At 42.4% G+C, this 25,087-nt stretch overlaps 1 protein-coding gene across 1 annotated transcript in view; it reads right to left on the reverse strand.

The window, feature by feature from the left end:
• MDGA2 (MAM domain containing glycosylphosphatidylinositol anchor 2) overlaps positions 1-23,399 on the reverse strand; it is a 697,006-nt gene extending 673,607 nt beyond the window's left edge. The window contains exon 1 of the mRNA XM_010976971.3: positions 21,756-23,399. Within this exon, the coding sequence (XP_010975273.2) occupies positions 21,756-22,035 (280 nt within the window). The 5' untranslated portion in view covers positions 22,036-23,399. The remainder of the gene's footprint in view (positions 1-21,755) is intronic.
• Positions 23,400-25,087: the final 1,688 nt, after the last annotated feature.

Below are 25,087 nucleotides of genomic sequence, written 5' to 3' on the forward strand. Positions count from 1 at the left end.
AAGGATAGGGCAGGGTCAAGTGTCATTCAGGCGGATGAGGGAACCACTGGGTAGACATGAGTGACCTTTAATGAAAAGGGAAAAGCTGAGGAGAAAGACTCAGGCAGCAATCAAGAGTCCAGCTTTTGACATATTAATTTTGATGCCTCTGAAGAATCAAAATGGAAATGTGAAAGAGGCAGCAACCTATATTGCTCTGGAGCACAGAACAAAGATCTGATACAGAGTACAAGTCTGCAACTCATCAGACAGAGATGGTATTTAAAACGCCTAAGGTAAGAAGGTGCAGAGTGAGGAAAAAAAGAAGAACAAGGATAGAACTCTGAGAATCTCTGATATCTGATAACTGAGAAGAGGGGGAACTAGCAAAGGATACAGACAAGTGCTATCTGTGAAACAGATTTCTTTGTAAGAAAATACTGTTTTCCTTTACTACACAGTACTATTGGAACATCTCAAGCTCTTTTGAATAAGAAAGGTTACTTACAGAAAACTTAAATATGACCAATATACCTCTCATCTATTATTTCTTAAAATAAAAGTTCTATATAGACATAATAAATTATTCACAGAGCAAGCTGAACTTTCATTATATATACATAACAACCAATAAAGGTATCAAATGATACACAAATGTTCTTAAATTTTGCATGAACACAGCTAACTCCAACGGTGGAAAACTCACCAAGTAATTTGCTTTCATCTGAAAACATTAATTTATACAACATTTACAATATGCATATATTTTAAATAGAATCAGGCTGTAATTAATAAATGTAAAACTTATGAAGATGCCATTAAAATTATTTCAAGTTTATACAATTAGTTCTTGAGGGAAAACAAGTCCTTGAAATATCAGCAAAGGAGGAAAACAAAGGTTGGGTAAGAAAATAGCACCTTCTAATTCTGCAATAATTTTTAAAATTTCGAAGTTCTTTTCCATATCATACACATACACAAACACACACATTTCTCCAGCAATACCCTGTGGTAACAGTGGAAAGAAAATATATCACTTTCAATTTTTTTCAAAAAAGTAAAAATGAATAAGGACTATAACTCAGACTCAGAAATCAGGAGCTCAAAACTCCTAAAGAGTTAGCATGTACGACTGAAATACTGACCACACCACAGAGAGTAGCTGGAAGTCCAAGCCAGATACAGGCTGACGAGGACGTACGTGTGGTAGACCATCTAATCACCATTTTCACCCCCCTCACTTCCAACAACAAATTCATGGGGCCCTGGTGGGTATGAGTGCTCTCCAGGCAGATCCTTATTATCCAGTAAAATTCTTAGATGGACAAGAAAAAATTCTCAACATAAGATCTGAAATTGCCACAGTTAAGGTTCTTATTTTTAAGGTCCTTATTTTTCATTTTTTAAAAACTCATTTTCTTTTTTTTTTTCATTTTTAAATTTCTTTCTTTCTTTTTGTTTTTTTGTTTGTTTGTTTGTTTTTTGTGGGGAGGAGGTAATTAGGTTTGTTTGTTTGTTTGTTTGTTTTTAATGGAGGTACTGGGAACTGAACCCAAGACCTTGTGTATGCCACGCATGAACTCTACTACTGAGCTACACCCTCCTCCACACCAAAATTCATTTTCTACAGAACATAAGTAACACAAGACAGTAGTAACAAATTTTCCAGAAGAACAGAATTCATTCATCAGAGGAACATCGTGGAAGCAATAGTTCTTTGCTGAGATTTGCTGAGATCTATGATGAAGAATGCTTGAGATTTTCATAATTTTATCTATGTCTTACCTAGGTGGACTGAAACGATATACTGGAGGAAGGCATACGCAATGTCTCAGGTATTGAGAGGTTGGGGTAAGAACTAACTACAAGGAATACAGAATTAGATGCTTGTTGCTGGGGACTACCCAGGCATTTGAGAAGATAATGGTAGGTTAACAACAGTTTATTACTGTGGTTGGCAGAATACCGCCCCCTTCTCAAAGATTTCCACATCCTTATCTCCAGAAACTGTGATTATATTAGGTTGCACCGCAAAGAGATATCAAGGTTGCAAACAAAATTAATGTCGCTATCAGCTACTTTAAAATAGAGAGAACACCCTGGATTTTCAGGGTGGGTCCAATGTAATCAGAGGGAGATGTGAATTTTGGAAGAAGGCACAGAGAGATACAATGTTGTGAGCTTTGGAGATGGAAAAGTGGGCCATGAGCCAAGATATATGGGAGCCTCTAGAAGTTGGTAAGGACAAGGAAATGAATTCTCCCTTAGAGACTCTAAAAATTAATACAGCCCTGCTGACCCCTTGATTTTACCCCATTGAGACCCACGTCAGGCTTCTAACCTACACATCTGTAAGAGAATTTTTATTGCTTTAAACCACTAAGTTTGTGGTAGTTTGTTACAACAGCAATAGAAAACTAACAACAATCATCAACTTAAGATCAAGTGTGAAAGCCGGAGAGAGTTTTCTTGTCAGTAAATGAAAAAAATCTCATCTTACCTCCTTACAAATAAAAGGTTAAAAAAAAAAAAAAAGGAAACAAAAAAAAACCCTGACCCTGAAGATCAGGACCAGAACTTAATTACAAGGTTAGAGGCTTTTGATACAGATGAATTCATCTGAAAAGTCTGCTACTTCCAAATAAAGGACGCATGTGGGAAGACGTGAGCACTGAAGACTTAGGAAATGAAGCCAGGTTTGATACACGCAACAGTCTTGACATCAGTTCCTGGACTACGTGTGCCTAGAGAAGTGTCATATTCCTCCCCATTAGGGACTAGTGCTTCCTACATCCTCCTTACTCAAAGACAGTCCAAATGACAATTCTCTGCAACAGGGCACGAGCCCCACTCAGGATTTGCCACTATGTTCTCTCCTGCCTAACAGGTCAACAACTAGGGGTAAGTCGCAACTGGCTGGGGAACTGCTGAGCCTGCAGACAGAGGAAAGGGACAGTGGTCCACAAGAGCCACAGGACCTCACCAACACTGTCCCAGAGTCAGGCGAGTAACTCTGGGGCTGGGTCTGAGGTCTCAGGGAATGGAACACAAAGTTGGATTACTAAGAGTACACTGATGCAGAGACCTCGGTCCAGCAAGACTACACATTTCTGCCTTAGAATCTATCTCTAACCCCTCTACTGGTAACCAATCCAATGACTAGGGTTAAGTGACAACATAGCTCAGCCATGGAAGTATTAACAAAAGACAGTATGCTCTGAAGGAAGTGGAAATTTAGGCAGTATGCTCTAGCAGGAGCTGGAGGAGCATGCAGGGGAACGGATTTGAAAGGTGCTGGATTAAGATGCAAAAGGACAAAAAGCTGGATAAGGGAGAGTTTGTTTGACATGGGAGCACCCTCCCATGATAAAGGATTATTAACACCCTAGGGAGGATCCCAAGAAATAGTGCAACAATACTGGTAGGACAGCTTTGCAAACTTGGCTGGCAAGTGGCACCTCTTACTAAGTGAAAGAGAAGTGCCAGAAACCTGGCATGTGGTGGAAAAGTAGACCAAAAGACAGAGTGCGCTTCATTCCTGGTGAGGGGTATAGATGAATGCTGTTGTAATCAGTTTCTTTTACTGACCCCTGTATTCACGAGCAAGAGCTGCCATTAGCAGATACCAAATACCGCAGACTGGGTGGCTTAAACAACAGAGATATTGTCCCTCGGTTCTGGAAGCTGGAAGTCCCAGTTCAAGGTGCTGGTAGCACTGTTTTCCCCAGGGGCCTCTCTCTGTGGTTTGCAGATGGCAACTTCCTTGCTGCGTTCACACCTCTGTGTGGGCGCTTCCTCGGGGTCTCTTCCTCCTCTTATAAGAACAGCAGTCCTTTTAGATTAGGGTCTCACCCTTACGACTTCATTTAATTTTAATTACCTTTTTAAAGGCCTGATCTCCAAATACAGTCACACTGCGGGTAGGGCTTCAACATATGAATTTGGGGGACACAATTTTGTCCATTACAACCCTCTTGGAAGCCAAATGTATAATTGGTCCAATGTCGAAATACAGTGTATGACAACAGAGTATTCTTAAATATTACCAAGAGTACTGGTTATCTGGGGGAAGAAGAGAGGGGTTTCATTATCTCTGGGCTCTCTAGAAAATGGGGCTAACCAGACCAAACAATATACTCTTACCACAGAATGACTAACAAAGAATATTTTTACAAGGGTCAGAGAGTGAGAAAGCTTGAGTACATATACTACTTAAGCCAGAAAACTCACCAACCAACTATGTCTGCACCAGTGAGAGGGGTCTTGACATTGCTGAGGTCAGGACTGACAGTAGGAGATGTCCTCATAGAACCGGGTTCCCTGAGAGCCGTGGGATTGACAGGATCTCTAAATAACAGAGGCCAGGTTGAGGCATTTAGCATCAGAAGTGGTGTTGGCTCAATTAATCATAAGCAGCAGCAGAGTGGCAGCCAGGGTGAGGGGATTCTCTAAGATGTCTATTACCCCAACCCTAAACCAAGATAGCAAAGCACAAACAATATTGTTTTCTGGGAGGAATGAAAGCTATCAGTACCACTCCTAAACCCTAAAGGAAGCATCATGTCCTAATCTTACTCACTAGTCTGGTCAATGCAACAATGGATGATGGGAGATGAGAGTGGACTACCAGAAATTCAACCAAGGAGAGACACCAACTGCAGGTGCTTGGCTAGTTGTGGTATCTTTGCTAGAGCAAGACTGATACAACTTTGGGTCATAGCACTTGGCATTTGACCTAGTAAATGCATTCCTGTCCATCTCTATCCAGAAGGAGAACCAGAGTTCTCATTCACCTGGGGCAAACAGCAGCATATATCTACCACCCTGGCCCAGGCCTATAATAAGTTTTTTATCCTTTATCATAATATAGTCTAAAAGGATCTGAACTTAATGGACATTATGTAAAATGTTACATTGATCCCTTGTATCAAAAATATTCTATTAAGTGGGCCAGATAAGCAAAAAGAGGCAAGTACTTTAGAAGCCTCGGTAAAACACATGTGCTTAGAGGATGAAAATAAACACCCTATCAATGAAAGTTTTAGAGCTCAAAGGCCTGAGTAACGTGAGGATAACTCTTCATAAGCTAAGGACAAAATACTACATCTCAAATTGTTCATCACTAAGAAGGAAGCACAATCCCTAACAGGCTTCTTTCAATTCAGGAGGGAATATGTCCTATGCTAGGAATACTTCTCTGACCCATTTACCACGTGTGACAGAAGGATGCTGGATTGGCGTGGGGCATGGGGACGTCAAAGGCTTTGCTGGAAGTATAGGCAGCAATGAAGAAATCCCGAAGCTTGGGCCATATGATCCCACAGACTCTGTGATATTAGAAGAATCTCTGGTGGGAGAAAATACCATATACATTTTATGGCAAGCCCCAATAAGAATTACAGTATAGACACCTAAGGTTTTTAAGAAAACCCATGGCATTTGCAATAGAGAATTATAAATCATTTGAAAGTAGTTTATGATGTACTACAGAGCCTTGTTTAGGCAGAGTGCCTGACCATAGGCTATTAAGAGATCATTTTGCCATAAATGTCCATTATAAGCTGGATTCTGTCAGCCAAGTCATGCAAGATCAAGCAGGTCCAGAAGTAACCCATTATCAGATGAAAAAGGTATATTTGGGACTGAGCATTAGGAGACAGAGAATGCACAAGTAAGCTCCATGCAGAGGTCCAGACCCCTACATCTACCCTGGAGAGTGAGCACTTTCTCATTACCCTCAGCTCATACTCATGACTGCATGGGGAGTCCCTTAAAAACCACCAAGTCCAAGAATGGTCCACAGATTGGCTGGCTTGATATGTGATACAAATTAAGAAGGCACTGCACCTGCCCTGAAGCCCCACTAGGGAGTGCCTTCAAAGTCAGCAATGTGGGGAAATCCACCCAAAGGGCAGAGCTTCAGGGATCATACACTCTGTGTGGAAAGAGAAGTAGCTGAGGTAAGAATATATACTTACTTACTTACTTACTTACTTAATCATTGGCAGTGAATAGCTTGGCTGGTTGGTTGGTTGGAGGCCTGGAGAGGGCACAAGATAGACAGGTCTTTGTCTGTCATGTCATTGCCCCCAAGGCAGCATCCACCAAGAGTCATGTGGCAGACTGTACTTTCTAAGGAAGGCTGCAACAATTTCTCCCATCACACAAATCCTTCTTCCAATATGAACCTGGCACTATTTCCATCAAGTAGTGGGACCTACAGTTCCTTCCTTTCAACCTGGGTGGACATTTGTCCCTGCCTCAGACAAGAGTATCACAGAATTGATGCGTGTGACTTCCAAAGCAAGATCCCAGGAGACCACTTCCATCCTCCTGGATAAACGCTTTTGGAATCCAGCCGCCATGCTGTGATGAAGCCCAGACTGTGAGGGCCCATATGGAGAGGCCACATGTGGGCCCTTCCACATGCCAACCCAGCTGAGGTCCCAGCTGTCAGCCATGATGAAGACGCCCAGATGTCATCTTCCAGTCCCTAGAGGTCAGGTCACCCTCTTCGAGTCTTCCCAGGTAAGGGTCCAGAAATTATGGGGCAAAAAAAATAAGCCATTCTGAAGGTCCCTTATATGAATTCCTGGCCCACAGAATCCATGAACATAATCAAATGTCTGCTCTGTATCACGCAGTTGGGATAGCTTTCTACAGAGCAATAGTAATTAGAGTAAAGCAATAAACAGCCAAACAGACAGAATGAGCTGACCAGCTGGCATCAGCAGGCTCGCCAGGAGTCACCTCAACGTGGTTCAACAGGTACAAAAGGAAAGTAGCCATAGTGAAAAGTGTGGACCCCATGCATGTACTGAGCAGCACAGGCTTATCCAGCTACTGCTGCTGTCCAACCTACCAGCTGGAGAGACCCCGATCCACACCACTCCTCAAGGAGACCAGCCAGCCATTTGGCGGTAACTGACTACACTAGACTCCACTCAGACTACACAGGAACAGAAAGTCATCCTGATTAGAACTGACACAAATTCTGGGTATGGGTTTATATTAACTGCCTACAGGACCTCAGCAAGCACCTCAATCCAAGGGCTTTCAGAATATATAACCCACCCAAATAGGATTCCTCCTAACATTGCATTGAACACAGGGCTCCACTGATGAGAAAAAAAAGGTACAGAAATTAGTGTAATAAAATCTACTGGTTCTATCACATCACATACCACCCAAAAGCTGCTTATCTGACAGAATAATAGAATGGTCTTATATGGCAACTTGAAGATAAGACCCTGAGTGGATTAAGCACCACACTCCTAGGATGTAGTATAACCTAAGTTAATGACCACTGTGTGGAGCTGCGTCCTTCGTAAGTAAAACACAGAGGTCCAAGAGCCCCATTTACCTTCACACCTAGTAACCCACATGGGGTATCCGTGCTTCCAGTCCTCACAGTTCTAGGCTCTGGGTGGCTAAGATGTCTTGTCCTGGTTTCCAGAGGGGTAACATGTCCTCCAGGGTTAACAGAAGGAGTCTCAAACTCCAGTGTCAACTGCCACCTAGTCACTGTATGTTCTTTGTGTAAAAGAGAAGCAGGCCAAAAAAAAAACCAAAAAAGTCACCTTTCAGGCATGGATAATTAACCCTGATCATTAAAAGAAGGCAAGACTGCTATAACTCAATGTGAGCACCCTGGTGACCCACTTAAGAATCTGCTGGGGCTCCCTCCCAATTCTGACAGCAAACGGACAAACGCAGCAGCTGGGGGAGACTCCTGGGCATAGGGCACAGGGACCAGGATCCTAGGCCCTTCAGCGTCACTTCACCAAGCTCACCATCCAGCCCATCAGAGCTGCTGGCTGGGGGTGAGGGAGATCTAGAGAAGGTGGTAGAAAGACAGGTGATGAGTATGAGACAGGGTTCTGAGATCAGGCACAGCAGCAGGGGATCAAGTTCCTCCCAAGAGGAACTTTTTCCTTCTATGTTTCCCTAAGAAATGAGGCCTGCTCCTAGAGGACCAGTTCCCAGCTGGGATGAACTTTCATAAGCAAGCAGACATGAACCCCATAAGGGGTGATGTCTAGAAGTGATGCCTTGTCTGAATCCCTTCCGCATGAAGACATCCATCCCCTCAACTTCCAAGAGTGTTACTTCCTGATGGCTCACGGTTGAGCTCCTCCTAGGATTTGCTTTCAACTGTAAGGAGCCACCTCATCCAGAGATATGTTGCCTCCTCCCCAGGGGCAGCCCACATTCAGTGGTTGGTAGATAAGGGGATGAAAAGGATTTTTTATTTATCTGGGATATCTCTGAAGGTCCACCTCAACTTCATAGTACCCCATCCGCTAAGTTTAGGACTCTGCTGCACCTGAATCATGGCTCCACTTCTCCCCTCTGCTTAATTCTGGCTCCCCCCCTCTCTTCCAGGTGTGGTTGCCAAGAGCACTCCCCACAAACAACCAGCACAGTAATCTTCCTCTCAGCCTCCCTTGGTTTCCAGGTTTCCAGGGAAGCCAACCTCTGACATGCAGACACCACATCCCGCCTTGATCCATTCTACTCACTCCCATGAAAGCCCAATGATCTCTGCAACAGCAGTAAATTGATTCCAGCAGATTCTGCCTATTTTTAGCCAGTCCCATGACCAGATTAACTCACCTGTTCCTCCACATGCAACCGTGAATCCAAACCCCACTAGAGTAGCACCCAATAGTATACTGGAAGTTTGCTTTACTGGTTTTCACTTATTTGCTTTATCAAACACTTCCCATCTGTAGAAATGCTGAGTTTTTCATTAATAATGAAAAAACCTCTGCCATGTCATAATAATTGTTGGGAGGAAGACAGCTATGAACAATGAATGAGAAGCAGTCAGTACTTAAGCCACTAGAGAAGATTCTTAGAGCAATTTTAGAATAATCTTTAAAAATATCTATACCATTTGTCACAACTAAAGATATTTTAATAGCATTTTCAGGTTTATAAGATATTTCGTCCTTTATTTTGTTTAAGAATCTCTATTCCAGCTTTTTCAGACACTCAGTTGAATTGTTAATATTTATCATATTCAATTAAATGATAAATCATAACAAACAGATGCACTTAAATCTTGGTATATAATTTTATACCTCAATCATTAAACACTATCCAGCTTCATCCAAAAATAATATATGCATCTAAGGTATCATAAAACACAAAAATTAGAAGTAGAGAAAGACATAAAAATAGGGTGCACTAGTTTTTGTAAGTACTCCCAAAGGTAGCGTTAAATATGGGAGGTAGTAAAAACATATAATCTATGATTAAACTCTTTTGAACTTTGATTTGACTCATCTTTTACTCTATTTCTCTACAAAGGCCTGCAGTTTAACCTGAGGCTCTTAGCAAAATACACGACGGTCCACTCCATTTAACAATATTATCACAATTTTCAGTGTGCAAAATGTCACAGCCCACCAGGTTCAAGTATCTGGTTCAAGTATGAAGAAGCACTGTTCAGAGAAAAATTCACATAATCAATGTTTCTCCATATTCTTAAAACAAGGAGGTCTAACTTTAAAATACAACAATAACAACACAGTTACACTACAGAATTAATGAATTCCCTACTGTGACATGTGAATGTGTAATGAATTTCAGGGCACTGCAGCCAGACTGAACTAAGAGTTAAAGTTTTAAAGCTTCAGTTGCCTCTGAAAATTTAGGGGGTGGTGATCAGTTAAAAGAAAACATCAGCTGTTTAGAAATGCATGGCACTACAGCTGAATATAATACCTTTCCTGTTCTCTCTTGAAATGGTTTCCTATCGAAGCAGTTTCTGTATTAATCACACAATAGCCAGAATGGTACAGGGTTACACCATACGACACAGTAACTGCATTCAAAAAGGACAGGGAAAAAATTACTTTTATAGTAGCAAATGCTGTGGCTAAAAGCCGAAAACAAATCACTAAACTGCACTAATTTGTAAGCTTTGAGGTTTGAGGAACTCCCTGGCAGCTAAGAGAAGGGCAGAGCTTGCAATCAACTGTCCCTCTTGAGCACAACAAGATTTTCAAGAAAAGAAACCCGCTGATATAGTCTCTTCAATTAACTCTGTGCAAAAAATGCCCAAGCAGTACCCAGAGGGAACTCTAGGCAAAAATCAGGCCAGACACCACATTTAACTATCAATCTTACCAAGGCCAGTGATTGTCAATCAGCCTGGGGGAAAATAAAGTAGTACACTTGACAGCAGTTATTTTTTTTTTATAAAGCACATGCTTCCTATTTCACATGGAGGAATTTAACTACTTCTGCAGAATATCTAGTAGAGCGACATCTTCATTTTTACAGGTCACTAATTATGAATGTGCTTAAAATACCCTACTAGTCCAAAAATAAGCCATACCAGAGAGAGCCTTTTAGTATGGGCATTTTGATTCTAAAAAGAAAGAAAAAGAAAAAAACCCAAAATTATAAATCATACTTTCCTTTTTCAAGAAAGAAAACTGATATAAAGCACTCACATTAGCTATATATATATTTCTCAGGTCAAAAGCTAGAAATTATCACCCAATTTTCATTTTAAATGTATACTGTTTGAGATGTCTCTTGTATGGCACAAAAGGAGCCAGGTATGTGCATGATTTAATCACAGTGGGTATAAACACATACATATATGAATATAATTTAATAATACATTTAAGAACATATACAAATAATTATTTTTATAGAGTTCACATTTGATTTCAAATTCAGCCCAGTAACTATATGATAGTTACTTAAACTTTATGAGTTTTAGAGTTCTCATCTATCTCATTCAAAGATTAGAGTATATAGCATAGTATATATAAAACTCCTAGTACAAGGTGTGACATATAGGAAGCACCTGAAAAATGGCAATTATTCTATGAAAAAATTACGATATCCTCTGTTTGATTATTTTTCAATGACAGATGGAAAAATAAGGCAGATAACTGAAGTTAATTAAATTTGGTTTATAGACGTATTTTCGAATCCACGCTTGAAGACAGGTATGACTGATGCTCTAAAATCCCACTTGAAAAACGAGAAAAGGCCAGTATAAAGAGTTGGCTAACAGAGCGGGAGGGAAGGTCTTCTGAGTATGCAGGTGACATTGGGCTTCAAGTATACACATTACTGTGTACTGTGTATATAAAACAAGCTGTACATATATTGCTGTTATGCAGCTGAGAAAACTTTCTCTTCTGTCAATTGTGAAAATATAGAAGATAAAAGAAGTAATGTGAGTTTCTGAAGGTAATGTTATAAATTGGTGAACAATATAAACACGAATTATCACAAAAGAGATTTAAAAACAAGATGTCAGGTGAGAGACTGCATGCCTGCGCTCAACACTGAATCAGTCAGCTCTGCAAGGGAAGCGAGAAAGCCATCCAGTTCCTCAGGCTGTCTTAAGTTCAGCTATGATTTCCTGAGACTCACTTCATGAATACAAAGACACACCCACACATACACACTTACTTAAATAGAAAGTTAATACATATATATATATATGAATCTGTATTTTAATGTATATACATACAAACTGTATATACAAATATATACGTATGTAGTTTTTGTGTCTGTAGATAGATTTCTTCTTTAAACTTTCTCTGAAACTGGAGAGGTGATTAAACTCAAACGTTTCAGAGTACTTCTTTGCTTAAGTAAGTTTAGAGCGTTTAAGTATTAACGAGTGAGTTTTCAATGACGACGGAAAATTGAAAACTTCAGTACTTTTTGAAATATTAACCAAAATCATATAACTATAATAGAGTCCCACAGTAAATCACCAGATCACAGGGAGCAAGAAGAGGAACTCTTTCAACACCAGCTGCTGCAACTGGGAGGATGTTTGTTAGTGAGACACAGGAAATACTCAGGGAGTAAGTAGACTCTGAGTAAAAAAGGCTGCAGCCCACTGGGAGTTCTGTCTTGGGTAAAGCAGGGGAGCTTTCTAAGCTCCACTCTTCACAGTGATGATGTCATTACACAGTTTACAACATTGCAGGGAATGGTCAGAATGGGAGAGGGACGCACCTCCTCAGACAATTATACTTAGACGAATCTACACATGACAAAATAGGGACAAAATCAGCCCAAGATGGAGCTTTGATTAACTGTGGACTAACACTGAAAATTTTAATATTAATATAGCAGCTCCATCAAGGAAAGGGTGCGGGCTGTATAGTCCGGTGTGAAACACGAATCAAATGAAAAATGTGAGTGAGTAAAAGACTGAGGGGAGAATCATAATAATGGTGTAGAATAAGCCATGAAAAAGGAAGGGTTCAGAACCAGGATAAAAATAATAACCACAGAACTTCTTGATAATAACTTTAGTAACTCTGAAATACCAAGACAAATACCAACTCCAAAACTACACATCAGTTAAATCTGTGCATGGCGTGTCACAGAGTCCACTGTGTGTACATGCTTAAAGGGACATGCTTAGCAAAGTCAGTATTGTTCATTCCCGATGATGGGGGAAATTATACTCAACCAATAATTCTGTTGTCTATCTAAAGTCCTAAGTAAAGATGACCTTTTGGTTTGGTTACAGAAGTACCTGACCAATAATCCCAACCTATATCTAGCTAATATTCTGACACTCAGAAAACTAGCCTAATGAATTTCTCCCATCGAGTTAGGTATATGAACAGAGGTTACTGAGGTGAATTACCTTTCACCCTCAAAAATTAGAAACCAAGTGCTTGCCAAGGATCATCAACATAAATTGCATATAAAAATGCTATCTTATGTATGTAGCTGTTACAGTTTAATGTTGAATAAGGTTCCAGCCTTTACAGGTAATTCTAAAATTCTATTGTAAAAAATAGATTTTTTTAAAATGTTTAGGGGATTAGGTGAGAAACAGCAATTTTGGTCACTTTAGGACCAAATACATGATAAATTTGTGATAGTCCCATTTAATGATTTATCCTCATTTTTCTCTGCTTTTATTTTTAAATTATCAATTATTTGTATTCTTATAAATATATACCTATTTTTTCCATCTAGATGTATTATTTTTATATACCATTTTTCAGTTAGTCTCAAAATGGCAGGATATTGAGACTATTCACAATCCTTGATACAAAAGCAAGATTTATATGCATATTTGAACATATAAAAATATACTCATAACCATAAGGTTTTAGGTGACAGTAATAGGGGGGTGCTAGCGCCCCACCATTAAGGAGCAAAAGGAGAAACTCCAGGGTCATGTGGATTGAGAGGAGACTAGTCTGTGAAGCAACACCAACCACACGTGCATGTGAGATGCCTGTCACGTAGCATTTCCATGTAATATTACATGCACTGTTTAAAAATATACCATTTGAGTTATTTTCTGCTAGACTGATAGACAGGAATTATTTTTTCCAGAAAACAATTACTTGCTCTTTGTTACTTCCTAGCCCCTTACTCTGTTCTAAGAACCAAATGGCACTCTTTCCATGAGGTCCAACTGCTGGACTACCTGAGTGCACTTTTTTTAAGACACTATGAGTTCTTCCTCTACACATGGTATAAAAATGCAACCACACTTTCTTATTCTTGCTGTTATTTACATTTTCTCTGTGTAACAGCCCACTTTCCCAAGAGTTTATTAGATACAGAAACCAAGGGATAGAGAGATTAAGACTGTTTTTTGCCTATGGTTACACAGTAAAGTAGTAGGTGAACAAGGAGAAAGCCCAAGTTCCCCAACAGTGTTCAACCACATCATGCTGCCTTGTGCAAGAATAAAACAAAAAATAAAAAAATAAAAAAAAACAATAATGAAAGCACATACCTCTCCTTTCATAAGGGCCATGCATTCATCTCAGTGGCTGTACATTTGTAAAGAACAACATGATGTTTTAAGTCATTCTGGACCCACAGTCCACCACTTCTAAGTAGTAGGCACTCTAAAAAGGCTTTGAAAAGTCTTTGACTTTAACTCCCAAAGGAGCTGCTCTGTAGGTTCAAAGCTTCCCCAGTCTGCCTGGAATTCGGGAGGGCTCAGTATCCCACAGGAACTTTAGAGACAACTCTCTTATCTTCTGATGAGCAGGTCAGGTGGCTTCATGGTGCACACACACAAACCTGGGAACTTGGTAGACATAAATACCTGAGCAAGTTCCAGAGTATCACACAATAACATTTATTTCACAGACCTACAGACTTCGGACTTAGACAGAGTTGGCAGAAGTTAAGAGACAGATATATCTTTCTAGGTGGGATAAACTTTGGAGAAATTGCTTAGGCTTAATGCCAGATACTTATTGCACGGTTATTTTTCTTTCTGCCCCACCATTCCTGCAGCTGAGATCCAAGCTGTAGCAATGCCCTTTCCTCCCTCTTTACCTATATTACACCAACTCCCTTTCAAGACTCAAATCATGATGTACTAGCTTTTTCAAGTTTCCTCCAACTATGGCAGATATAAATGTTCTCTCTCGTCTAGGCATATATATTTATATATATCTCATAGTCTTATTTTGTTTGTTCTTCTATTTGGCTTTATCTCCCCAACTTGAAAACTCTTTTGATTTCACAGCCCTTACTACATAGCTACATGTTTTATCCACAGCAATTATATGTTACTTTGTTGACTGAAGTTCCAGAACTTAACTAAAATCTGCCCAGAATCTGTACAACTCCTACTGGTAACAGTTTCTGAGAAGTCAGGCATCTTCCTCAGAGTTTTTTATCCTTCGCAGGATACTCAGGGGAGCCTCCTCTTCTTCAGTAGGAAGTAGATCTGAGGTGAGGCCTGAATCCAGTTCACAGCCCCACTCAGAGAGGATGCCCCAATGTTTAATCAGTGCCTATCTCTCCTTATGTATAGTCAATTAGCCGGTAGGATAATCTGGTCCACTGGGACCACAGGCTCTATTTAAGAATTTTTCATCTTTCCCTTCCAAAAGACTAGAAAAATCTCCCTGAAGATGTCTTTCAGTGGAATGACAGACATTTTTTTTCTTCCTCTGTCACACACAAACAAAGTATCACTTTCTTCAGGAAAAAAAAAAAAAAAAAAAAAAAAAACATTGCTGTTTTGCTACTACCTAAAGGGTAGATGCATTTTTCTAATAGCCTTTTCAGGCTAGCATCTGATTTTCTACTGACCTCTTTGAGATCTCAATGACCTTTGTGCTGTCCTTTAGGACTGTAGGAGACCTAGCTACAAACCAACTTTTCCTCTTTAAGACATACATGCTTCCCTTTCCACAGAATCACTCCATTATTTTTAGCCCTCCCATTCTCATTACATCAAAATAGGACAAGAAATATGCTGCTTGCAGATAAGGTAACATGTCACATATTTGACCCCATCTGCCAACCACACAACACTCCTTGGAATACTTTTTATTGGGAACAGTAAGAAACCGGCGTCTCCTATTTGTATGCAAAGTTGTAGTGGCGGCATACTAAAAGACAGAAAGAATAAGTTACATCAGAATTTCTAATACCTTTGCTCCTACCATAATATGTCTTTAAATGATAAGTTTACAGTAAATGTGTAATAGACCCCAAAAATGTTCCTAATATTTGAAATCCTTTTCTGTGAATTGCAAACTCCTGGGGAATGTATGCTTTGGATTATGAAATGGAAATCATCTTTCTTACTGAATTCAATCAATTACATCAACAGGATAGGAAATAAAGTGCTTTAAAACACAAGATTAGAAACAGCATAGTATCTTGGAAAAGTAGTAAGAAACCAATATAGAAGAACTTAACTGGGATCAGTTCAAGGTGGTATAGTTAAGAAAAAAATGGAATTGTATTGGAATAAAAAGGGAAATAACTAAGTGCATGCCCCAGTAATGGAGATGAGAGATTTTAGCAAGGTGACAAACAAACAAACAAACAAAACAAACAAAAAACATCCATCCAGTGAATGTGACTGGACTCTGGAAAAAAAGAGTTGTGAAATTTATTTCTGTTAAGAAATCTCACAAACAGCATAGGACCATCAACTGACTAGCATAATGTAAAGCCATTGCGCCTGAAATTAGTGAGATGATTTAATGTCATCATAAAGTCCCTTCCTATTTACAGCTTCATGATTTTACAGGGCCAAAAGTTTATTAATTGGATTTGAAAATAAAAATAGGATACAGTGTTCTATGAATGACACCATTTATTCAGTCTGCTCTAAGTAATATATTTACATTGACAGTCACTGAAGCAAAGAAATGAAATTTCACTTTGAGGGACCATTCAGTTAATGGCAATTACAGTGAAGCTAAAAACGTTCACCCTATTCATACTTGAAATGCATTCAATATGATACGTTGCTTGTCCTTCCAAAACAGCCCAAAAGGAAACTACTATCTTTCCCAATTCAACTGGGAGCTGACAGCACATTCCCTTAGGCTCACTGCAGCTAACAAAGACCACCAAGCTCTAGAGCTCAGTTTCAGGACCAGGTGGCTCTCTGCCTTTGACTTTGTGGGTTGCAAGCCTTGAGCCCAACTCTTCCAAGACTCTTCCCAAAGCATGAGGACCAGGTTGGAGAACGTGAGTGGATTACCTCTACAGCTGGACAGCAACCCAAGATCACGATTCCTAACACCGTCTTAAAACATACACTGAACCCACAGGTTCATGCTATAGGTTGCATCCCCATGAGCCCTACCTCAATCACATTAAAACAATGAGTTTTAAAAGAATACAGAGCATGTGTTTTCAGAAAAGTTTGCTTGTATCCTGCTTCTCAAAAGAGGTTTAAAGTGGTTTGCCTTATAAAACAAGAACTAAAATATTCACAATATCCGTAAGAAGAGTCAGCACCGGAGTACTTAATAAAATTAAGCCACTATCATGAGAATCATGAAAAATGCCTTCCTTGCATTTCTTTTGTGACATCCATTCACCAGAACTGTTTCTAAACTTTTAACCTCTAATTCCTAATTGTCAGAACACTAGCACCCTCACTGATTTGTTCTCTAGAAAATGATTCCTTAGGCTTGATGTACAACTTGCTCAATCTTAAATAGTTAACAGTCCACTTAGGGGCTTCCCAGGGCACTGACAAGCCATGAGCAAGTAACACTGTATAAAATAATCTGTTCGTTTGGCATGCGAATTCTCAGCAACATGACAACTGTGAATGGACAAAAATAATCCCAAGATACAAAGGACAGCCCACTTTTCCTTGTAATGGTGACCAAAGTGGTGATGATTAAGGGTATGTGTGCATGTATGTATGTGTGTGAGTTTGTGTATGTGTGTGTGTGTGTATTCTCAAACACACATGGACAGTGGGGTGAGGAGTGGGAAGAGAGAAGGTTAGAGCTAATTGTATATGGTAGAGCTTCAGATATACTTTTTTTAAGTAATACTTATTAAAATCATCTCCTCTCTCCTCCCACAGGCTGACACCTTAAAAATGTGTTCAATCAAAAGCAGCATCTGATCACAGGGTTTCTCCAAACCACAATTCAATGCACTGTGGGGTAACTTTGCTGTGAGGATGGCAACATCCTGGGACTGGAGGTAATGATCAACTGACCTTCCAGAGCATCCTTATCCCTTTGGGTCAATCTGTGCATTTAGATTCAACCCACTAACAGTCTGAAATATCTTCCAGATCCTTCCTGTCTTATCCCCATGTTCTCAATTCCACCAAGTCTTTTCTGTTAGCTACTGCCTGAGGTGTCATTCTTAGATTTTATGAGGTTAGTTGTTATTATTAAATTGAGAATACAGCTTGTTAATTTGTTATACATATGTGTTGATAAACTTTTTCTATTTACTGCTTCTAGCACATTCTGCAAGCTATTTATGGGCAGTACATTAACTATTTTAGGATATCAAGTCATTGGTCAATTTGGCTCCTATTAAAAGCTATTCAGACACAGACATTTATTCTGTTTTTCAGCTGTAGTGGGGATCTGTCCCATGCTACAGCAGTTATAATCTTTCACTAGCCTCCTTGGAAATTAACAGTATAACAGAAGTAAAAATACAATGTGTGGCAAAGGAGCAGTTTTTCCTTTTTAAGCAAGAAAACTGTGAAGTTTACAGGAAATTTGATTCTCAGTATTACATATTATCAACAGGTTCTCTTAAAAAAAAATCCCAGTTAACATCCACAGAATAACTTACAAAGAAAACTTTCAAAACTAGGAAAATACTTTGGATCACTCAGCTCTAAGTATTCAGTAGTACACACCTAGCTGGGGTTTACACTGTGACCCTTGATGCTATGTTTAATCAGTTATCCTAAACTTAACGCAATGGGTTTAGTGCAACAAAATTAATAACACCAAAGATGGGTACCAGTTCATTGTTCTTTAATGACTTTTTGGTGTTCAGTGATGTTTAATATAGGAAAAAAGAAAATTAAAATAAAACTTTAAAACTCCAAAATTATTTTCAGGAAAAAGTTTGAGCACAAATAACTTTTTAAAATTCAAGAAGGGAGAATATATAACTTGAGAAAAATTGATTTTTAAAACTACACAAATATAGATATCTATAGGGGAAAATGCCAGTTTTTAAAAATGTTTTTTAATGACATCAGAATCATTGGTGGAGATTAGACAGGCAGGAATAAGTCAAAGGATAACCTACCTTACCAAATGTCACACATACACAAATCTCAGCTACTGTGCAGTAAGTCTGCTAAGCCATATTCCAAGATAAATGACAATAAGTTCCTAGGTCTATAGGAGAAACTTTAATACCTAAGTAGTGCACATGGTGCCAAGCTGATTGAGCACTACAGGATGAATATTATAGCAACTCTAGACAATATAATTTAGGCATTAAAACAAATATTTTCAGTTACTTAAAAAATTCTAAATTTCATGCTCAGAGTTCTCCAGACTAAAAGTAGAAGAGTGAAAGGCTGACTAGCTATTTCAAAGAAGAAAGGCTACAATGATACATTTCTAAATCATGGAATTAATTTTTGGCTATAGTGAAGTGATTTTGCCTGAATTACCCATAAAATCATTTTATTTCCTCTTGAACCTAGCTACAATATTAAGAAATAATATTTTGTGTGTAACATGAATGGTTTTACATCTGGCAAAAAAAAGGCAAATAAAGGGGTACATGGATATAGACTTTTATGCTAGCAAAGTCCCTATCTAGGTCTTTGAAGTCTCTGTTTATAATTGCCCTCCTTTTTTTAATTAATCATTTTCAAGGCTCTTCATGTAAAATGTTCAAAACACACTTTAGAATCTTACATTAACTCTTATACCTATGTCATTTTTATAGCTGATCAATATTTTATCCCTAAATAAAAAAACCATACTCTTCTCTACAAATGCTTCCACAAATAAAAATAAAATACTTCATGTTAAGAAAGGTCATGATTTACAAAGTCAAAGCAATGAAACGTGAAGTTTTATCAGTGGTTCTTGGACTTGAGCATATGCAGCACATGAGGTGGAGAACACAGAATGTGGGTCCCACCCCCTAAATTTCTGATTAAGAAAGTCTGGGAGAGCCCAAGAATCTGCATTCCTAACAAGTTCCCAGGTAATGCTGGTGTTGAAGGGTAAGGGTTCCCACTTTGAGAGTCTCACTTCTGTGATGTGGTAAGATATGTGAAAAGTAATATATAAATATATTTTTTCACCCACCTAATAGCTATGACATTTATAACGACTAGCGATGCTGACTAATTTTCACACAAAGCCAATTCTATTCCTAGCTAAGTGACTAATAACCACATCAATATTAAAAAAAAAAAAAAGACCACCAGCTTCATCACAATGATCAATTCAGTAACAGAAATGCATCCTTCTTCATTGTCAAGCAGCACAGGCACAGGACTGTTTTGATGCAATTGTTCCCTACTTGTCTCCACTCGTAGATCTTACACTTTTCCACTGCCCAACACGAGACTTGCCAGGACAAATAATCTGAATGACACAAAGTGACAGAAAAATGGAACTCTGCATTTCTAATCCAGACAGTTCCCATACATCCTCCCCTCCCCGGGTTCTCACTTCACATTATCTCCTACACACACATACACAAAATTAAAAAAAAAAAACACTCCTTTTATTTGGGATGATCTGAACCAAAGAGAGAGAAATAAAGACTAGGACAAGCAGAATTCAGAATCTCTCATACCAAAGAACATCTCCCTAAGAAGGCTCTGTCTGCAGCATTCCTCCATCCCCAGAATCCCATCCACTTGCAGCTGCTGGACATCAGAGTCCAGCTGAAGTCAAAAGAACACTAAATGAATTCCTGCTCTGCACAAGGCCCCACCTCCTGCTATTAGCCAAGACATCAGACCTTCGAGGAGTCTCAGCATCTCTCTCCTGCACACACCACTGCCAGCCGCAGCAGCAGCACCACCACCACCACGCAAGCTCCCCGTCTTTGGGGAAAGAAGAGAATGAAGAGAAAGGGGAAATTAACATGCTTAGAGGGAGAGAGTGAAGACTTCTTGGCGGGAGCCAAGTAGGGAAGTAGGAAGACGGGAAAGGGGAGTGCCAGATGAGGTGCAGCAGAGGCCAGTGCTGGCTGCTCGGGACCCTCTCCCCGCCACCAGCGCTGCTCAGCACTGGGCCAGACACAGTGGAAAGTAAAGGCTGGGTCGATCTCCCTCATGGGTTCCCAAACTCCCGCCCATTGCGCGCTCCAGGTTCCCAGAGAGTTTGAGGACTCAGGGTCCCCTTGCCTTCGTGCCCACTCCGCAGTCACTTCTAGGGTCTGCACTTCCACCAACACTCAGCCCTTTTCCCGGGGCAACCACTGGCTACCACTGCAGCGCTGGGGTCCAAACCCACGAGGGAGACCAAAGGCAGTGGGCCAAATTTCCAGCACACATTCTCTGGATATTGGCCCTGGGCTGGGAGCTGTAGGCGAGACTTGGCCTGCTGTCCCCCGAAGGGCTGTTCTAACCTTCTCACCACACCTTGAGAACACAAAGTTATTTTTCCTTTGAGGCACCGCCTGCTTGTCCCAGGAGAAGACGCGCGTTTCAGTCAGAGCCTGGAGGGGGTGTGTGAATGTATCTTTCAGTCCCGAAAGCCAAGGATGCCAGCTGCTGACAGGCGAAGGAACCTGGATTTGCTCCTTAGGACTTAAAAACATCCGAATGAACACGCTTGCTTTTCTCTGGGTCCTAACTCTCTCGGTCCTGGGTTTTCCTGAGAACTGAGATTGTGTTCATGTTGCAGTGAACTAGTGTCCTGACCCGGAGCCGAGACGCGCGAACTTGGCGGTCCGTTCATTCATGCATTTGCTCATCCATTCACATAAACACGTCCCTTAATTGTGTCTGGCACAGAGAATCTTGCCTGCTATTTTCCCCTCCCCAAGTCAGTGCTCATGGCAACGGCTGGTGCAGAACGCAACTAGACTGTCAACCCACTTCCTGAGCTAGAAAATCAAGTCAAGTAGGCATTCACTCCATCCCCCCAAAAAGGCGGGGGGTGGGCGGAGAGGAATGGGGAGCTCACTGGGGTCACATTCGAAGCTTTCCTTAGGGGGAAACCGGGGCACCGACACCAAAGCAAGTAAGGAGCCAAATCAGTATTAAATCAAAGACTGCTAGAGCTCGGGTCCCCAGAGGGGATAAATCAAGTGCAAAGCCACTCTTTCTCAGGAGCGCGGTGCTGCCGGCTCGACCTAACTCCGAGCCGGAGCCGAGGCGCTGGGGGAGCGGCTCGCAGCCCAATCCGCAGCGCGCGGCCGCCTCCTTATCGCTCCCAATAACGTGATGAAGTGTAAATCAAAAGCCACGTCGGGAGGGGCCCCGGAACGGCGCGAGTCGTGCTTTTTCGCTCACTAGCCTATCTTACCGAAGAATCACAAGGTCACGATAGCGTCGCGATTCCACTCACCGTACACTCCTTGGCCAGAGATCCCCTCCAGGAGGACTGTCAGCAGCCACACGAGACCGTACACTAAATCCATCTTCACGTGAACATGAACATATCCAGCCCAGGGAGGACGCAGCGGGACCTTCTGGAGGCCGGCGGCCAGCCGGGCGCGCTCCACTCGCGCCCCGGCCGAGCCGGGGTGCCCAGGAACCGCTCGCCGAAGCGGGAAGCGCCTTCCGTCCGTCCTTCCCCGGCGGCGACCGTGAGCGGAGCGCAGGAGCCCCGCACACTCCACACTCATGCACACACACACACACACACACACACACACACACACTCTCACAACACAATACCGGTCACAGACTCACACGCACACCGCACTCACACCGGGCTCCTGGGAAAATCGCAGACGCCAGGGAGGAGCAGGGGGCGTGATGGGAAGGGGAGCGGTAAGGCGAAGTGTTCTTCAGGGTAGCGGGCTCGAGTCTCCGCAGCGGCGGCGGCGGCGGCGGCGCGCTGGGCTGGCGGCGGCTGCGGGCAAGGGGCCGGGTGTGCCGAGCGGTGCGAGCCTGGCGCGGGCAGCCACGGAGCAGGAAGTGGCCTCTGACTCGGGGCACCGAGCAGGGGCTTCCTCGCTTGGGTTCACCTTTACAAAGTAACTCGCGAAGGTCCCCGGAGGAGCGTCAAGCGGCGGCAGGGGCCCGCCCGCCCGCAGTCCGGAGCCCCCAGCCCTGCTGTCTTGCCTTCCCCCATTCCATCAGTTGCCATTGCAACGCCAATCCTGTTACACGATACAGGCTCGCATCGCCGAGCGGGGAGAGGAGGGAGAGGAGGAAGAGGAGGAGGAGGAGGACTGAGGATAGGGGGACAGGGGTGGGGAGGAAGGGAAGGGAGGAGAGGGAAGGAGGAGAGGGACCGACAGGGCGCAGGGTGTGCGTCTGGAGCTCTCTCGAGCACCAGCCTCAGCCGCCGCCGCCGCCTCCACCGCCACGGTTCTCCAAAATAGCCTTTAGCGCCCCGCCAGCGAAGAGGGGGCTCAAGCCGGCCGCGCCAATTCCGGGAGCCGAAAGCAGAGTCCAGGCACCGCCACTTGCCAGAGAGAGAGAATGCCAAGCAGAGACCGGATCGCACACACGTCTACGCGTGCCCACCGGCTCCGCGCGCGTCCGCCTCGCTTCCGCGCTGCCCCCGTCAGGTGGAGGGGTGGGGGCGGTCGGGACAAGACGGGAGTTTAGAGGAGGGAGCAGCCGAAGGGGTTCCCTGCCTGGGCTAACGTAGTGCTGGCATCCAGAGGTGAACGCGGGAGCGGCCGCCTGAGGAGGACACCAACTGCGTGGTCGCCGCTCGGGCCCCCGCTGCGGCAGAAGTGCCCGGGCTGGGCGGCGGAGCGCCCAGGGTTCGACGCGGGCCGGAATCCCTGGGTGTGCGCGGGGGTGCGCGTCGCGGAGGCGAAAAGGAGGAGGAGGAGGAGGACGAAGCCGAGAGCGGGCTGCCGGGCTGCCGGAACGGAAGGCTGTGTGTGGTCACGTTGTGCGCTACGTGCTGAGAGCGCGAGCTGCTAGCCGCAGCCGGGCGACGTCAAAGCCGGGTGCGCGGCTCAGTCGCCTTCCTCCGCGCCTCCTCTGCCTCCTCGGCTCCTCCTAAGCTCTGCTTTCCTGTGTCAGCCGCGGAGCTCATCAGTATGGACAGCACCGAGAGGCTCCTTGAGGCCAGCAGCATCCGGCTCCAGCCTTCTCCGCCGAGCCCCCCAACCCCCATCAGCCGGAGCCCGGCGCCGGCGGACGCCCGTGATTATTTCTGACGCCAATGTTTGTGTTTGCACGCGGAAGGGCCAGCTACCACCTTAGACCTGGGGTAATTACAGGACAGACTATCCCCTCCCTGCCGCCCAAGGTCTCCCAGGATCCGTTCTGCTTGACTAGAGGGCAGAACAGGCCACAGCACTTGGAAACGGCTTCATTTCTTCCCTATTTCTGTCCTTTTAAATGGAAATATGGTCATCACAGCAATGAAGGCTCTAGGGGAAAAACACGAAGAGTTCAGAGCATAGTATATTTAATATGTAATGTCTCCTACTAAAGTTAACTGCTTTGAAAACCTTTTCTCTTTTGTGAAAGACGAGTCTCTCATTGGGGCAGTAGACCTAGCTCTGATGTTTGAGGAGCTTAAGAAATTCATAGTTGCAAAAGGATTAGAAAAAGCAAAGCATCTATAATTTACATTGGAACTAGTCTAGAAACATTTCACCGAAAATTAATAGAGGAAAACTGGGAATGTTGTAGTGGTTTGTGATTTGTTTCTGTAGCCTCAATAATTAGTGCTTCCTGCGCACAATCTACTTTGTGGAATATATTCTTCACTATTCAAACAACATATGGATAAAGAAGTGATTAAAATAGCTAAAAACGTGCATTTATACATGTGTTAAAAAAGCAATTGCTGTGGAAAATCTGGAGCATAGTACTCATTTATCTGCTCTCATAATAGACTGGTATAACACACTGCAGGTCCACCTCCCTCTGGGGTGGGGGAGGGCCTCCAAGCTCTAGAAAATAAACAGTCCCCATTGTTTCCACCAAGGTCCTTTTCCTCACTTAAGTGAATTATGCATATTATTTTTATAGGGTGTGATCTGGTGCTTACCACCTGGGTATAAGGTAAGAAGAGCCAAGAATGTTTAGAAGGCCCCAAAAGATACCTCACAGTGTTGAGGACCCCTTCTTTATGAAATGCCACTTTCACATAGGTGGAATTAAGTATCACTCGAGAAGCAAAGCTCAATGTGTGGCATTTCTGAAGGAGAAGGAGTGAAGCTCACTCACTGGTCAGCTGGTGGGGGGGGGGGGGGTTATGTTTCTGGAGATCAGTTTTTTAAAAGTAGGTAATTCTAGTCTGCTGCAGCCCAGCAGCTTCAAGGGCCAGTATAGTGCAACTCCTCTCTCAGATGACAACTTAGAATGTGTCTCATCCATGAGGCATTTCCAGATTTTAGCTGCTCACATTCTGAAATAGTACTTCAGCTGTATATTTGTACTGTGCTTTTCCGACTCTTGTTTATGGAGTCATAGGCAATTTGAGTGATTTCAAGACTCTAGGTTGAAATATTTTATTACTCCCAGAAGTGTATCAGTGTATCACTTTAACAAAGGAACCCAGACTAAGTATCCCTAATAGGGATTGCTTTTCTTAACCTTCGATATTAGGACATAAGATTTGGGAACTCAAGGCCTTTCTCTTCAAGTAATGCACACGTCTGCCTAGATAAGGACCAACCACTCATGGAGCCCCCAGAGTTCCTGAGTGAAATTTCTGGAGCTCATAGAGAGCTTAGAGAACCTATTTTACAATTTACT

The sequence above is a fragment of the Camelus dromedarius genome, chromosome 5 (assembly GCF_036321535.1).
Source record: "Camelus dromedarius isolate mCamDro1 chromosome 5, mCamDro1.pat, whole genome shotgun sequence".
Taxonomy (NCBI): domain Eukaryota; kingdom Metazoa; phylum Chordata; class Mammalia; order Artiodactyla; family Camelidae; genus Camelus; species Camelus dromedarius.